Source organism: Geotrypetes seraphini, chromosome 7, assembly GCF_902459505.1.
Source record: "Geotrypetes seraphini chromosome 7, aGeoSer1.1, whole genome shotgun sequence".
NCBI lineage: Eukaryota > Metazoa > Chordata > Amphibia > Gymnophiona > Dermophiidae > Geotrypetes > Geotrypetes seraphini.
In genome coordinates, this window is record NC_047090.1 from 104,169,055 (window position 1) to 104,186,532 (window position 17,478).

At 41.9% G+C, this 17,478-nt stretch overlaps 1 protein-coding gene across 1 annotated transcript in view; it reads right to left on the reverse strand.

The window, feature by feature from the left end:
- The window catches only part of CRIP2 (cysteine rich protein 2), a 268,644-nt gene that overhangs the window by 70,032 nt on the left and 181,134 nt on the right, over positions 1-17,478 (reverse strand). Inside the window, exon 3 of the mRNA XM_033951871.1 lies at positions 4,364-4,421. Coding sequence (XP_033807762.1) covers positions 4,364-4,421 — 58 coding nt within the window. The remainder of the gene's footprint in view (positions 1-4,363; positions 4,422-17,478) is intronic.

The window sequence follows — 17,478 nt, forward strand, 5'->3', positions numbered from 1 at the left end:
CACTTACCATTAGGGCTCCTCCACCACTCCTGGCTGATGTTCAGGGTTATTTAATTGGTCAGAGATGACTCCTGGCCAATTAAGTTGCCTGTTCGGAGTTAACCAGTCATTTTCAGCAGCTCTTAACCGGTTACCGCTGCTGAACATAACCAGTTAGCACCTAAATTGCAAACTGGCTATTTGGGGGCCAGAATCTGCACTTGGCCGGTTCAGTGTTGAACTGAACCGGCCAGGTTAACAGCATAAATGGACTGCATAAGAGGTTGTCCTATCTTTATTCAGTAACTCAAAGCCAGTAAAGTGCTGAATATCAGACTCAACTGGCTATGAGTTAGCTGGCTCTGCAAAATCGAATATTCAGTGACAAAGCCCAGACAGGGCCCAGCATCGAATAGTTAGGAATTAGAGAATGACACAGGGACAAATTTGTCACTGTCCCCATGGGATCTACCTCCAGCCCTGCCCTGACCCTGCAAGTTTTGTCCCTGGGCCTGCCACATCCTAGCAAGCTCTGTCCTAATCTGCATATCTAACTCCATCCCCATCCTGACTCCTTAAGTTCTGTCCCTGTCCCATCCCTGCAAGCTCTGTCCTCATCTGCACAAGCCTTGAACACTTGTATTCCAGGCTTGTGCAGGTAAGGACAGAGCTTGCAGGGATGGGTCAGGGCCAGGGACAGAACTCGTGGGGATGGGATGGGGATGGAGAGAGTTTCCACGGGACGGTGACAAACTTATCTCCTTTCAATCTGTACCAGAAATAACAATGGCCGGTCAGCAAAACGCTGAGCACCACCAGCTGAATATCGACCCCATAGATTATTTTATTTATTTAAGTACAGCAAAACCTTGGATTGCAAGTAACTTGGTTTGCAAGTGTTTTGCAAGACAAGCAAAACATTTTATTACATTTTATCTTGATATACAAGCAATGTATTGCAATACAAGTACATACAGTATACACACATCACAACATCAGAACTGAGCCGATGGTTCTTCTCTCTCCGACGCTACAGGAGTGTAGCAACTCTTCTAAACGAGCAAGGTCTTGCAATACAAGTACATACTGTATTTTGTATTAAAGTTTTTGGGTTGTGGAACGAATCGTCTAGTTTCCATTATTTCTTATGGGGAAATTTGCTTTGATATACGAGTGTTTTGGAATACAAGCATGGTTCTGGAATGAATTATGCTTGTAAACCAAGGTTTTACTGTATTTATATACCACTTATAGCCTAATGGTTTACACAAGCACTTTTCCCTCTCAGCTCACACACTATCTAATGTACCTGGGGCAATGGGGGATTAAGTGACTTGCCCAGGATCACAAGGAGCAGTGTGGATTTGAACCCACAATCTTAGGGTGCTGAGGCTGTAGCTCTAACCACTGCACCACACACTCTATGCTTGTACTTTCATTGTCTCTCTAGGCACAAGTATTTATACCACCTCTTCGGCTGGTCTAAGTACTCGTGCCAAAGATAGCTGCGAATTTGATCTGATATGCTTCTATTCTATCTAGGCACATAGATGCCTCCATTTCTTTATAGAATAATCTCTTAATAGGCATGTTCTTTGCACTTAATAAAAGGAACACTGTTATAGAATTACTCTTTGTAAAGTCCCTTGTCCAGTTCTGAAACTTGGCACACATATATTTCAAAGCAGACTTATCATTTCAGGGAATCTAAAGAGGAAATATGTTGTTCCCACCCATGTTCCCCATTGGCCAACCCAAAATTTGCCATATGGCTACACTACAAATTAAATTTCAAATAGAGAAGGCATTTTCCTGCCCCAGAGGGAAGAAAACTGGGGAGACAGGACATTTTTTAGCATATTAGTGATAGGAAGAAGTGCAAAAGTAGCATTGTGAGACTCAAAGGTGAAGGGGAGGAATATGTAGAAGCTGATAAAGAAAAGGCCGAATTGCTTAACAAATATTTCTGTTCTGTATTCACGGATGATGCGCCAGGAGCGGGACAAACGTGAATAGGGATGGAGGAATAATAGATCCTGATCGATTTTCAGAGGGTTGTATTCGTGAGGAGCTAGCTAAAATAAAGATAGACTGGCCAGATGGTGTACATCTGAGGGTACTAAGGGAACTTAGGGAAGTTCTGGCAGCTCAGCTGGCTGACTTTTTCATCGAATCTCTAGAGTCGGGAGTGGTATCAGAGGACTGGAGAATGGTTGATATGGAGCCTCTCCACAAAAGTGGAAATAAGGAAGAAGTAGGGAATTACAGGCTGGTAAATCTGACTTCTGTGGTAAGAAGATTAATGGAAATGCTTTTAAAACAGAGAATGGTAAAGTTTCTAGAATCCTTTGGATTACAGGACCGGAGGCAACATGGATTCACTAGAAGTAGGTCTTGTCAGACAAATCTGATCAATTTCTTTGACTGAGTGACCGAGAATTGGATAGAGGATGTGTGCTAGATGTGGTATATTTATATTTTAACAAAGCCTTTGACAGTGTTCCACACAGATGTCTAATAAATAAACTGAGTGCCCTCGGCATGGGTCCCAAAGTGACAGGCTAGGTCAGGAAATGGTTGAGTGGAAGGCGACAGAGGGTAGTGATCAATGGACATCACTCTGAGGAAAGAGATGTTACCAGTGGTGTGCCTCCAGATTCTATTCTTGGGCCTGTTCTTTTTAACATTTTTATAAATGATATTTGCTGAAAGGTTGTCAGGTAAGATTTGCCTCTCTGCAGATGATACCAAAATCTGCAATAGAGTAGATATGCCGAGTGGTGTGAATAACATGAAGAAAGACCTGGAGAAGCTAGAAGAATGGTCTGAAATTTGGCAGCTAAAATTTAATGCTAAGACATGCAATGTCATGCATTTGGGCTGCAAAAACATGAGGGAACGGTACAATTTAGGGGGTGAAGAACTTATGTGAACAACGGAAGAGCAGGACTTGGGTGTGATTGTATGCGATGATCTTAAGGTGGCCAAACATGTTGAAAAGGTGAAGGTTAAAGCTAGATTGCATTGCTAGGTTGCATAGGGAGAGGTATGGCCAGTAGGAAAAAGGAGGTACTGATGCCTCTGTATAAGAATTTGGTGAGACCTCATTTAGAATATTGTGTACAATTCTGGAGGCCGCACCTTCAAAAAGATATAAAAAGGATGGAGTTGGTCCAGAGGAAGGCTACTAAAATGATGTGTGGTCCTCGTGATAAGGCATATGGGGACAGAATTAAAGATCTCAATCGGTATACTTTGGAAGAAAGACGGGAGAGGGGAGATATGATAGAGATATTTAAATACCTACATAATATAAATGTGCACAAGTCAAGTCTCTTTCATTTGAAAGGAAGCTCTGCAATGAGAGGGCAGAGGATGAAGTTAAGAGTTGATAGGCTCCAGAGTAATCTGAGGAAATACTTTTTTTTACAGAAAGGGTGGTAGATGCATGGAACAGTTTCCCAGAAGAGGTGGTGGAAACAGAGACTGTGTCAGAATTCAAGAGGGCCTGGGATAGGCACGTGGGATCTTTGGTTACTGCAGATGGGCAGACTAGATGGGCCATTTGGCCTTTATCTGCCTCATGTTTCTATGTTTATATGATCTAGGTTTGCACCTGAAGCAATGAAGGGTTAAGACGGGATATGCTTGAGGGTCTACAAAATCCTGAGTGGTGTAGAACGCGTAAGAATGAATCAATTTTCACCCTTTCCAAAAGTTGAAAAAACAAAACAAAAAAACAGGAGATACTCAATGCAATTACATGGGAATTCTTTTAAAACCAATGGAAAGAAATATTTATGTACTCAGAAAATAGTTAAGCTCTAGAACTCGTTACCAAAAGGAAGTGGTTAGAGAAGTTAGCATAGCTAGGTTTAAAAAAAGTTTTAGCCAAGTTTTTAGAGGAAAAGTCAATAGTCTGCTATTGAGAGAGACAAAGGGGAAGCCACTGCTTGCCCTGCATCTGTAACATGAAATGTTGCTACTATTTGCGTATCTGTCAGATATTGTGACCTGGATTGGCCACTCTTCGAAACAGGGGACTGGACCAGATGGACCTAGTATGGCTGTTCTTATATTCCATGACCACAAAGTGCAACAGCGGGATTTGAACACTGGCTTTCCTCATTCTCAGGTCAATGCTCTAACCATTAAGTTGCACCTCCACGAAGAATCAGGTTGTTTTGACCAGCTGGCATTCAGCTTTATTGGCCAAAAAACTTTATTTAATGTAATTTTATTTCATTATTTATTTCATTATTTATTTATTTCATTATTTATTTCATTTAAATAGGTTTAAAAGCCTAAATGTGGGGAACCAGGCAAACAGGCAACAGCAGAGATGAACTTCAACATAAACAAATTTTACAAACATAAAGCATACCTTTTGGTCCGAACAAAGTGGCATAGCAAGGCTTGTGGCAGTATGGCTTGCCATCATGCTGAAAAATGAGAAAATGAAATTAATACTTCTAATTGTAACCATTTAAGCTTCTGCACAAAAATGGACCTTAATACGTGACCAGATTTTTTACCATTATGGAAAAAAAAATATATTAGGATGAATGGTCAGTTTGTTAGCTAACCTTCTAACCAGTCTGACTTACCAATTTAATGGTTTATTTATTACACGGGAAGTAAGATTTATTAGGTTTCTGCAAGCAAAATATACATATTATTACACAAATAAAAAACTTAAATGTAAAAATGCACAGTTACTAATTTCAAATTATTAAGCATAATATTTAGGCCCAGATTCTCTAAACGGCACCAGTTTTTTTAGATGCTGATAAGCACCCAAGCTCAGTTTAAAAAAAAAAAAAAAGGGGCATTTAAACAACAATTTTAACAGAGGTTCAAGGCGCCTACAGTGCCTAAAATATTGGCACCAGAATTACACCTCCGTAGATGCTTTAGGTCACTTAATGCCACTGTAGGCGTGGCTAACGCCAGAAATTGCATTGTGGCCTAAAGCACCTATGGAGGTGTGATTCACATCACAGGTAGGTGCCGGAAATGTAGGCCAGGAAAACCGTGGAGGGGCATAATTGAAAGGGACGTCTAAGTCCGTTTACGTCCATCTCGCAAGTCGTCCAAAGTAAAAAATAGCTTAAGGCACATTTTCGAAAAATATGTCCAACTTTTTTTTCGTTTTGAAAATCATCTAATTATACGTCCTGCCGATCTGATCGTCCAACCACTTAATCGTCCATCTTTATACCACATTTTCATCCAATTTCCATCCAAATCCAAAACGCCTAGAACAAGCCCTGTTGGACGTGGGAGGGGTCTGCAAAGTGATAGACTGCACACCCAGACATGCCACCTAAATAGTGGGGTACCTTACAGGGCACTGCTATAAACTTCACAAAAAGGGTGTCATGTCTTCTCCTCCCTACAGCTCTCTTATAGGTTACGGTGAGCCCCCCAAACCACCTCCAGAATCCCCTAGACCAGTGATGGCTAACCTTTTTGAGCCCGAGTGCCCAAACTGCCGCACAAAACCGAAGAATTTCCTCAAAGTGCCAGCACGTCAATTAAACCTTAATAACAAGATTTTAGTATCTAAAAACTCTTTATAAAGTTGCCTGAACTATGTAACATCATTTTTAAAGGTTGGAATCTTTGTATTGTCAGAGAATCAATTTGATTCACAATCCTTTGGTTTTCATTTCAATTTATTGGCAATTTATAATGTTTTAATGATTTCATTCAATTTAATGAATTTAGGAAGAATTTGATTCAGTTACACAATATATTTTAAATGTATTATTCACATAACATGTCAAATGTATCCTGAGTAAAAAAAAAAGATAAACTTCTTAAAACTGTTAACTGTGCCAAGACTCGGTGTGTATTCCCAGAGTCTATACATTTTTTTTGTAAAATTTACAATCAAATTAGAAAATAGTTAAATCATTACATTTCTAATAATATGATGTAAAGAAAACAAAAGAGCTTTCAATTAAACCAACCATTTTTATTGGAAATTCCAGATTAGAATACAATAGGGCCATGTAAAGTCCCTTTTTTAAATAACATCTTTAAATAATATTTAAATAACTTAGAAAGTGTCTTAACTGCAAACTGAAAACACTGCTTCATGTAAACATATGCATTGGGCATGCTCTGAAAAAAATTAATGTGATTTTTGTTGTTGCATGCATGCTGATAACTTGTCAATCCTTGGCTCAGAGTGCGTTAATTTCAGAGCAACACATGCAGCACTCATGTCATCCGTTAATCTGTTTCTAGCATCAGATTTTATATGATTCAAAGCCGAAAACAGCTGCTCACAAGCATAGGATGACCCAAACAAAGTAAGAAGAGCAATCCCAAGTGCTTTCATGGACTTAAAATTGTCTGGCAGAGAATTCCACGCTTTTAGGATTTCATTTTCAGAACTGCTAGCAGTGATTTCATTTGTCACCCTTTCATACTCAATACGTTCAAGAGCCGCACGCAGGTCATTGAATTTACTTTTCCAGATAGAGCTTTCTTGAAATTCCAGTAGCTCCATTTCCAAATTTTGAATATCCAACCACTGTAAGCAGGAAAGATCAAGATCTTCAAATGTGGACTTTTCTGGGGAAGTTATAAATGAAAGGGTTGTCTCCATCTTACGGAACTGAGAAAATCTTTTACTAAAATTCTCCTTTGCTTCGGCTACAATGGTGGAATATGCTTTGTGGATTTCCTGGTGTTTTTTATGACTGTCCACAAATGTAGAATTATCCAAATGTATTTTTAGGTTGGGAAAATATTTTAGCTGTCCACTCTCAAGGTCTTTTTCAAAAACATGCAATTTTCTCTCAAAAGTTTTAATGTCACTAAACATGCTTTCTGCTGTTTTTCCCATGCCTTGTAATTTTTTGTTTAGTACATTAAAGTGGTTAGTAAAATCTGTAAAGAACATGAGGTTGTAAGCCAGGCCATGTTGGTGAGTTGAGGATAGTCTTCCCCCTTTTCGTTCATAAATAGCCTAACTTCTTCCAAGCAGGCCACAAATCTCTCTAACACTCGTCCTCTGCTCAGCCACCGGACATTATTGTACATCAGTAAAGTGTTATATTGTGCCTGAACCTCATCAAGAAGGGCTTGAAATTGTCGAAAATTAAGAGCACGCGCCATGATGAAGTTCACCATTTTTGTTACATCTTTGAGGACATCGTCAAGTTTTTTGCTGCTTTCTTTGGCGCAGAGAGCCTCTTGATGTATTATGCAGTGAAATTGAATCAGTGAATGTTTTGCTTCCTTAGCAAAGAAATGAATGAATCCTGATGTTGTCCACACCATGCTAGGTGCTCCATCGCTAGTAACTGAAACCACTTTTTCTGGACTTATGTCTAGTGATGAAAAAGCCTCCATCACAGCATTGTGGATATCTATCCCTTGTGTTCTTCCAGGCAAAGACAGCAGTTTTACCAGCTCTTCTCTCATGATGTCTCCAGTAGCATAACGCAAAATGAGCGCTAGTCTTGCATGGTTAGTAATATCTGTACTTTCATCCAAGCACATGGAGTAGAAGAGTGCTTTTTGTAAGTCGCAAGTAAGCTGTTGACTAACATCAGCAGCCATTCGCAGAACCCTATCTTTTGCAGTATTTCTGCTTAGCGGCATCTCAGAGATGCGCTGCACAATTTTATCCTTGTTTTGGAAATCATGGAAGAGTGAATTACTCCCAGCCAAAATTGCCTTTTTGATAAAATCTCCATCAGAGAGGGGCTTACCATGTTTTGCCATGCACAGTGAAATTTGAAAGCTGGCAACTGTAAGATGATTAGTTTTTGAAAGATAGTTGCTAAAACTAAGAGACTGGGAGTGATATTTCTTTAATTTTCCTACAAGGAACTCTTTTCTTTGAGCTAAACCAAGTTCAGCAACACTGTTATGGTTGGTCTCAAAGTGACGTTTGACACTTGATGTGCGAGACACAACACTTTCATTACACATAATACACAATGCTTTCCCACTGCGTTCAATCACTCCATATGTCTCTGTCCAGGCCTCTTGGAATGGTCTTCCACTATCTGTTTTTGCTTTTTTTGCTGTACTCATTTTCTTTGTTCAAGACTTCAAGTCTACAAAAAGATAAAATTTGTATAATAAAAAAAAAAAATCTAATGAAGTGCTGTATACAAATCCGTCCCCATAAAAAAAATATGTGATTGGGGAATTTTACTAATTGTAGACATCCGTTTTGGTCAAAAAATATACTGTCCGGGTGAAAACCGGACTTGTGCAACCTGAGTGTAAGGGAAAAGGACTTTTATTTTTCATCATTGGAGCCTTTGTTATTTTATTATGATGTTTACAAAAGCACTGTGAAGGGCCACATATACACTTTACTGTTTTTTGCTATATTGAGTTTTTTCATAAGGTGCAGCGCAGAGGATTAGTGTGTTGGTTGTTCACTGAGAGCCCAGCCCTCCTCTCAACTTACTGAACTTCTCTATGCAATCATCATAAGCAGCTTTTTTATTTCCTCGAATTTAGCATGTCCCCCATGGAAGATACAGAGGTTTTTACAGAGGAGCACATTATTAGAAACATTAACATCCCCCCATATCCTCACCTCTCTAGCATGGGAGCACTAGGAACTGTTCCTGATTACAGATGTCACATGTGGAGTCACACTACAACCTCACTGAGTTCCTGTGACAGACTCAGTGTGAAGCTTCTCTTCCTCCCCCCACTTCCCCCTCACACACTGCCTGGCTCATAGGATACTAAGGGGAAGACAGGCAGGCTAAACATCCACTCACAGGACTGCAGCCAGCACAGGAGGATGGGCCGCGGCCCACCGGGACAATGCCCGGACCTCCCAATGACCAGTCCGGCCCTGTTGCCAGGTGAGCTGAAAGCAGACACCGGCACACTCGCCTCCCGCCGTGCTGCATATCTTAATTGCGGACTAGAGAGTTGCGCGGGGACAGATATCCCACCCGTCCCCACCCGTCCCCGCCAAAGTCTCACCCGTCCCCACCCGTCCCAGTGAGGAATCCCACCCGTCCCCGTGAGGAATCCCTCCGTCCCCACCCGTCCCCGCGAGGAATGTCCTCCGTCCCCACCCGTCCCCGCAAGGAATGTCCTCCGTCCCCGCCCGTCCCCGTGAGGAATCCCCTCCGTCCCCGCCCGTCCCTATAAACTTCAGAAATAGTTATTTCATTTAATTATGCTACTGAATTAAAGGCTCTGGTAGAAACCCATTTACAAATAAGCAAAAAGACTTTATTAATTTGGAAATATTAATTGGGAAGAATACACACTTTGTAAACGGGTTTCTACCAGAGCCTCTTTTGTTTATAAATTTTTATCAACACAACTAATATACTACTTTATCCTGAAGCAAAAAAAAAAAAAGAAAAAAAGAAATGGAATTATTTTCCTACCTTTGTTGCCTGGTTTCTGCTTTCCTCATGTTCTCATTCACTTCCACTGTCTCTCTTCCTTCTGCGTCTTCCATTTGCTCTGTTACTATGCCTCTCCCTTTCTCCCCCCTTCCAAATTGGTCTGGCACCCATCTTCTTCCCTCCGCTCCCCCCATAGTCTGGCATCTCTGTCTTCTCCCCACTCTCCCTTCCCCATTTCCTTTCAGCGTCCTTCTCCACCCCTCCGTCTTCCCCATGGCCTTTCAGCGTCCTTCTCCACCCCCCCCATCTTCCCCATGTCCTTTCAGCGTCCTTCTCCACCCCTTTGTCTTCCCCATGTGCTTTCAGCGTCCTCCCCCCCCCGTCCCCGTCTTTAGTACCATCACTAAAGATCTTAGGCGTTATATTAGATGCCAAATTTACCTACCAGGAACATATCAATAATATCGTTAAAAGTTGTTTTTATCGCTTGCGTTTAATCCGGTCGATGTCTAAATATCTAGAGACAAAATCGCTTAACATTTTAGTCCATTCCCTCATAATTTCGAAACTAGATTACTGTAACTCATTGTATTTAAACATAACATATAAGGAACAAAGGAGACTACAAATTATACAAAATATCGCCATTAAATTAATCCATCACGGGAAGAAATATGACCACGTAACGCCTTACCTAATAAATTCACATTGGTTACCTATTAACCAAAGAATAACATACAAAATAGCTTTATTAGTATTTAAAACAACAACTACCAATGAACCACAGTTCATTGACCGCCTTCTAATTCCACAAACCTCAAATCGTTTTCTCCGATCTAATACACAAGATCTATTAATGGTCCCCTCATTAAAAACTATAGGAACTAGACGCCACGACATCTTCTCAGTTAAGGCACCGCTTGTATGGAATACCCTTCCTTTGTATATTAGAAATACTAAAGATCTCAACTCATTTAAAAATAGTTTAAAAACATTCCTCTTTAAAGCTGCATTTAACCTCTAAATTCTCATCCTTCCATGTAAATTTTAATTCCAGTTTCTTATACCCAAATCCTAATGTTTTTACCCTCTCCCCTTCTACCTTCTTTTTCTCCGCACTAGGAATCAAAATTTTGAAACTTTTTCCCTCACGTTTTCTCCACTTCACTCTAGTTTTGTAGTATTTGTCAGTATTGTCAGTTTGAAATTGCCCTGTGTCATTTATTGTAGAAATTTTATTAATATTTTTAATGTTTTACCCCAACTGTACATTTTATGTAATTCGCTTAGAAATATTAAGCGAACCATCAAATTTAAATAAAACTTGAAACTTGAAACTTCCCCATGTCCTGTCAGCGTCCTTCTCCCCTTCTGTCTTCCACAAATGCTTTCAGTGTCCTTCCCCCCCCACCCCGTCTTCCCCATGGCCTTTCAGCGTCCTTCTCCACCCCTTTGTCTTCCCCAGTGCTTTCAGCGTCCTTCTCCCCCCTCCTTCTCTCCCGCCCCGGGTGCAGCACAGCCGGCCAGGTCCCCTTACTTTTGTGGGGCTTCCCCGACCGACAGACCGACAACAGCCCCGGTCTGACAAACCTCCCTGCCCTTAACCGCAAATCTAAATTTCCTTCTTACAGCTGCTGTAAGAAGGTAATTTAGATTCGCGGTTAAGGGCAGGGAGGTTTGTCGGACCAGGGCTGTTGTTGGTGGGTCGGGTTAGCGCCACAAAAGTAAGGGGACCTGGCCGGCTGTGCTATACACGGGGCGAGGCGGACCGCCCCCCTCCCTTGGTAGCCACTCGAGCCGCGAGGCTACTCCTCCTTACCTACCCTGCCTGCAGCACAGAGCCGAACGGAAGTCTTCCCGACGTCAGCGCTGACGTCGGAGTGAGGGAGGGCTTTGTTTAAGCACTCCCTCCCCTCCGACTTCAGCGCTGATGTCGGGAAGACTTCCGTTCGGCTCTGTGCTGCAAGCAGAGCAGGTAGGGAGAAAAGCCGCGCGACTTAGTACATCCAGCCCCGCAGGAACCCCGCAACCCTAGGGGGCGTCCCGTGCAGCTCTCTATTGCGGACCTTCCCGCGTGCCAGCTGCAAGGCCTTCGCGTGCCACAGCTGGCACGCGTGCCATAGGTTCGCCATCGCTGCCCTAGACCCACTTATCTACCACCCCAATAGCCCTTATGGCTACGGGAGCCACTTATATGCCAGTAAAAAAGGGTTTTGGGGGTGTATAGGGCAGTGCACATGTTTAAGCATCAATACAGTGATTACAGGGGCTTATGGGCATGGGTCCTCCCTCTCTATGGGTCCCTAACCCACACCCAAGACAACTTAAGCCGCCTCTGTGCTGGACGACTAGGCTTTCTTATGCCAGGCGGCCAGGTGATGATGGTCTAGAGGCTGAATTTTAAAGATGTGATTAATATTTTTATGGGGGTGGAGGGGGGGGTCGGTGATCACTGGGGTATTGTGTTGGGTCTGTTTTATGTGTTTGCAGTGCTTATCTGGTAACTTTAGGTGGGTTTTTGTGACTTAGACCATGTTTTACATGGTCTAAGTCACAACGTCCAAGTTCCATCGACCGTGGGCTGTATAACTTTCGGTTATACATGCTGTATGACTAAGTCTAAGCCAGCCCACGTCCCGCCCAACTCCCGCCCTCGACACTCCTCCCGAAAACCCACGTTTAGCTTTGGTCGTTCAGCGGCACTATGTAGGCCTAGGTCGTTTAGAAATAGGTCCAAAATCCGTTTTTATTAATCGGCACTTGGACGTATTTGGGAAATGTTTGTCCAAGTGCTGACTTAGGCCGATTTGTGGATGTTTTTCTTTCAATTATGAGCCCCTTAGCCTATATTTCTGGCACCTACTTTTGCCAGAGGCATAATTCTGTAACTGGCACAGTCATGTGATTGACACGCGATCAGCAGCCATTTTTAAGGCAGCAACTGACGTCACCAATTAGAGAATCCGGGCTTTAATGCCATCATGGCTGTGTTACAAAATGTCAATCAACAAACATGACAGATAAGCCATTATATAATCAGCATGCCTAAATTATAAGAATCAAAGCTTGATCTCAAAGATGTAATCTATTTCAGTAGAAGTAGACCTTGAACCCATTACTAACCCAATCTATCTAGACCAGCTACTGTACTAGAAACAGACAAAATTCAAATCAATTAAAAAATGCAATACAATTCTGTGCATATTGAGCCTGATTTTATAAATGGTGCCTAGGTTAGGAACCGCAAGGTGCCCTATTCATTGACGCCTAGCAATGCCTAATTAAAATTTGCATGCAATTTTTTTTAATTGGCATGGAGGAGGTGAGAGCAGAAGGTGGTTGCGGATGTGATATCTGGACACTTATACTGAGGGCCTCAAAATAGCACCTGGTGGGCTGCGAGTTTGAGACCACTGGTTTATTGTATCATTTATAGAATCAGGCCCATTGTGTGCTCCTGCTCAGTTAAACCTGCTGAGTTAGCTGGCTACCAATATTCAGTAGTACTTAACAGGGTAGTGTCGCTGAATATGTCCACTAACTGGCTATTCCTTAACCAGCTAGGTTAGAGGCAGTCCAGGGATGGAGTTTGGACAGAGCCACATCTCTAGCTAGCACCGATATTCAGTCCACTAACTGGCTAATTATGCAGATAAGATTGGACAACAAAAACATGTACTAAATTTATTTGCCAAGTTAAACCAGGCACCCATCTGAATATTGGTCAGTATCCAGTTAATTTCAGTGACTGCAGATACTTGGATATTCAATGCCAATAGCTGTGCATGCCCTGGCATTAAATATCCAAGTTCAGCTTGAGGTTATTGAGCAGCTTATAAGCCACTTACTACCCAATAGGCCCTATGAGGTTTTTTTGTTGTATTTTATTGAAACCCCACCCTTCTGAGCATTAAGGCCTCCCTCCAAAACCTACATCTCTCCCTTCCCTAGGACTTAACAAAGGGTTGTCAGTGATATCTAGTGGTGTTGATGGAAGCAGTCCCCCTCCCTTCCACCAAGAACAAAAATGGCTGCCATGACCCCCAACAGTGGTACCAAGCAATATTGGGCATGCCCTCTGCATCTGCTCCATGAGCTTTGCAGTTATTGTACTTTAGTTCATGCAACCAATACATGGTCAGTTCAAAAACTTAGTGCATTTTAATAAAAGGGCCTGTAAATTTTCTCTTCAGACTCTGGTGCATCCCCCTTTATTTCTGACCATATACTCTTATGTATGTTTGAAACCTATTTTAAAGTAAGCCAGCCTTTGCTATTGATTACTTGGAAGCCTTGGTCTTGAGGTCCGACTTGGGCCAGATACTGTAACTTACTAAGAGAGACTTTACAGACAGGCCTCAGGTTTTTGAGTTAATAAGGTGCTTACTTTAACCTTTTATAACCTTGTTCAGCTATGTCCTTGAAGGCCCACTCTCAATACTCGCTCGCAGTCCCACACAGCTAGGGTCACCATATGGCTCCAGAAAAAGGAGGACAGATTGAGACATCTAGGTTTTACTTCCATTGAAAGCAAAGGAAGTAAAGCCCAGATGCCTCTGTGTCCTTCTTACTTCTTTTGCATTCAGCAGAAGTAAAACCTGGATGTCTCAATCCGTCCTCCTTTTTCTGGAGTCATATGGTAACCCTATACACAGCTTTTTAAAAAAATTCCCTTTTTTAGCATTGGGGTGGGTCTGGGCTGGAGAGGAGACATGTTCTGCACTCATATCTACATTGCAACATACTAATTAGGCCCAGATTAGGCGCTGATTTTTTTAAGGCACCAGTAGGAACTCAAGTTCAGTAAAAAATTCAGTTTAAGCAATGTTTTTAACTGAATTTCAAGACAACTACCAGCACCTAAAAAAAAAAAAATCAGCATTGAAATTGCACCTCTGTAGGTGCTTTAGGCTGCCAAATGCCACTGTGCGCATGGCTAATGCTGGAAGTGGCATTAGGTGCCTAAGGTGCCTATGTAGGCACAATCCTCAAGAAAGACAGGCACCAGAAATGTAGGCCTAGAAAACCCTGGCCTACATTTCTGGTGCCTATGTTTCCCAGAAATTTAGACAAATTTTGGAACCACAGCTTTTGAGAGCTGGCTGCAGTCACTCCAAGTCCTAATACAAGTTGGTGCTTCCACAAAGAGGAGTTGGAGTTACTTTAGAGTGCTTTCCTTCACCGTCCACTACACCAACTGATTGACCACACTTTAAAAACAATTTAAGAATTTTGAAAGGAAGGAATTTTCAGTAGATTATAAAGAGGAGGCATATGGACATGAGGACAGGCTGGGGAGGGCTTCGATGGCTGGGCTGGTTAAGATGGGCTGGAGTGAGCTTTGATGGAGACTCCAGTAGATGGAACTAAGCACACTACCAGGCAGGGCTCTGGGTTTCTGGCCCGGAAATATCTAAGAAAAAGGACCATTTAAACTAAAAAATTAATTTATAGAGCACGTATGGTTGGGCAGACTGGATGGATCACTTGGGTATTTATCTGCCATCATTTCTCATTTACTATATTCAAAGAAGAGCGACCAAGATGATAAAGGGGATGGAACTCCTCTCGTATGAGGAAAGACTAAAAAGGTTAGGGCTCTTTAGCTTGGAAAAGAGAAGGCTGAGAGAGGTTATGATTGAAGTCTACAAAATCCTGAGTGGAGTAGAACGGGTACAAGTGGATCGATTTTTTCACTCCGTCAAAAATTACAAAGACTAGGGGGACACTCGATGAAGTTACAGGGAAATACTTTTAAAACCAACATTTTTTTTCACTCAGAGAATAGTTAAGCTTAGGAACGCATTACCAGTGGTTGTGGTAAGAGCGGATAGCATAGCTGGTTTTAAGAAAGGTTTGGACAATTTCCTGAAGAAAAAGTCCATAGTCTGTTATTCAGAAAGACATGGGGGAAGCCACTGCTTGCCCTAGATCAGTAGCATGGAATGTTGCTACTTCTTGGGTTTTGGCCAGGTATTAGGGACCTGGATTGGCCACTGTGAGAATGGGCTACTGGGCTTGATGAACCATTGGTCTGACCCAGTAAGGCTATTCTTATGTTCTTAAGTTCTTTTATATATAAAGAATTGGCCAGGTTCCACACAATCAAGATAACAAGCCGCCCATGGCAAGATACTCAGTACTAGTCAACTAGTCCAAGCCTAGCTGAAGCAGCACAATATTGCATTTAGAAATAATTTACACTGGTAAATAGTCATAAACACACACATGAATCAGTGAGCAGCTCTGTCTAGAAATATCTTGATTGCCTATATCTCAATACAATTGATCCAATTCAGGGCCTAAGGTGTCTCTGAAAGTTCAGCATCTTTTCAGGACTTATTAAAGTCATATTGGACTGTGGCACCTACAAATGGCCTCTGAATCAGGGTAGATTAACTTCCTTTGGTAATGGATATCAACTGTGAGCTGGATTATGCTGTTAAACATTCCTTATCTTTGCAATGTCAAACAATTCTAAAGCCAATTCTAATGTCAGGTTCAGCTTTATGTTGCTATCTACTCTCACTTATCCAAGCTTCCTTTTCCCAAATCTCAAAAGGCCATTTTTGCTTGGATGTCGATGACGAAAAAGGAATGTGCTCTCTTCTGTATGCCTACTTTCCATCATATCATCCACTTATCTTTCAGGGGGTGGCATGTGTGCTACCATGATTTGATTACAGCTGTTAGAAGAATGTGACCCAGACAGCAAAAGGACCAAAGATAATACTATTTTGACTCCCACACAGTAGTCCCTAGTCGCTATGAGCAACAATAAAAGCTTGGCAACGATGCTTATGAGCACACAATCTTCTGTGGGAACAGGAACATTCATCACCACATCTTCATGCAGGGACAAAGTCTGGAAAAGAGTAGCATTAAGGGCCTTGCAAGAATTTCTGTCTATTTTCAACTTGCAAATTCTTAACTGAGCCCCATTTAGAAATACTGCAGAGGAACTGTCCCACAAGACCAGGTTAAAGGATCCCTTTAATTTGTCAATGAAATAGCCATCTTCAAATCACAAACTGCTGGATTCTCTAAACGGCGCCGTTGTCGATGGCTGCCTTAAAAGCAACCTTTGATCGTGTGTGAATCATGCAATGGCACCATTTAAAGAATCACACCTCCGGCAAAGACAAGCACTGGAAATGTAGGCCAGGGTTTTCAAGGCCTACATGTCCGGCGCCTACCTTAGACGTGATGCGCACCTCCAGGGGCACCTAACGTCACTTCCGGCATTAGCCATGCCTATAGTGGCATTAGGCGCTGGTAAGTGCCTCTGGAGGCTCGATTCCGACATTGTTTGTTTAGGAGCCGGTAGGCGGCTTTGAATTATTTAAATGTTGTTTCTTTCTTACACTTGGGTGCCGGTAGGCCACCTACCAGCTCCTAAGTTAAGGCGCCATTTATAGACTTCTCCCCCCCCACCTCCTCCCAAGTGCCCAAGAAGTATTTTGCTGCTTCAAAACTGCTTCCATGTCTCAATGTTCTTAGACCATTGAGTGTAGAAGAGTTTGAATTTTTACAATGTTCTATTTGCCAATAGGGGGAACTAGTCAGATAAAGCTGCTGATTACACGGGGGAGGGGGAGGAGAAGAAAGTGATTTACCCCCCCCCCCCAAAAAAAAAAAAAAAAAAAAAAAGGTCAAACAATCTAAAGTATTAAATTTTCAGTTAAGAAATTTCTCTTGAATGCATCTCTTCTTTGAGCAGGAAAGCACAAGTCAGTCTGTCAAAGTACCTGTGCATTTGCACACTTGTGGCTCACCATGTGCTTTAAATCTGAGCAGAGTTTAGCCCAACAAAAGATGGGAGATTTATACACATAAAATAAAATTCTGCCAGAGTCGTAAAGCTTTCAGAGTTTCTTATTCCTGCCAGGTCTGTATTGAAAAATAAAATACCAAAAGAGTCACAATGTTTCCTGGCTTAGACGAAAAAGAACTAACATTGTACAAATCTCCCAGAAGAAAGAACAGGCTGAAGACCCTGACATTCCATGCCTGTATTTCTGTCCTTAAAACACACAGCCTTCATTTATAATCAGAAGAATTGTTTGTCTTCCTTATCTTCCAAGGCTATGCAGATGGCTGAAGAGCTCTATTCTTATTAACCTTTAAGAAGCTGTCTTATTTTAGG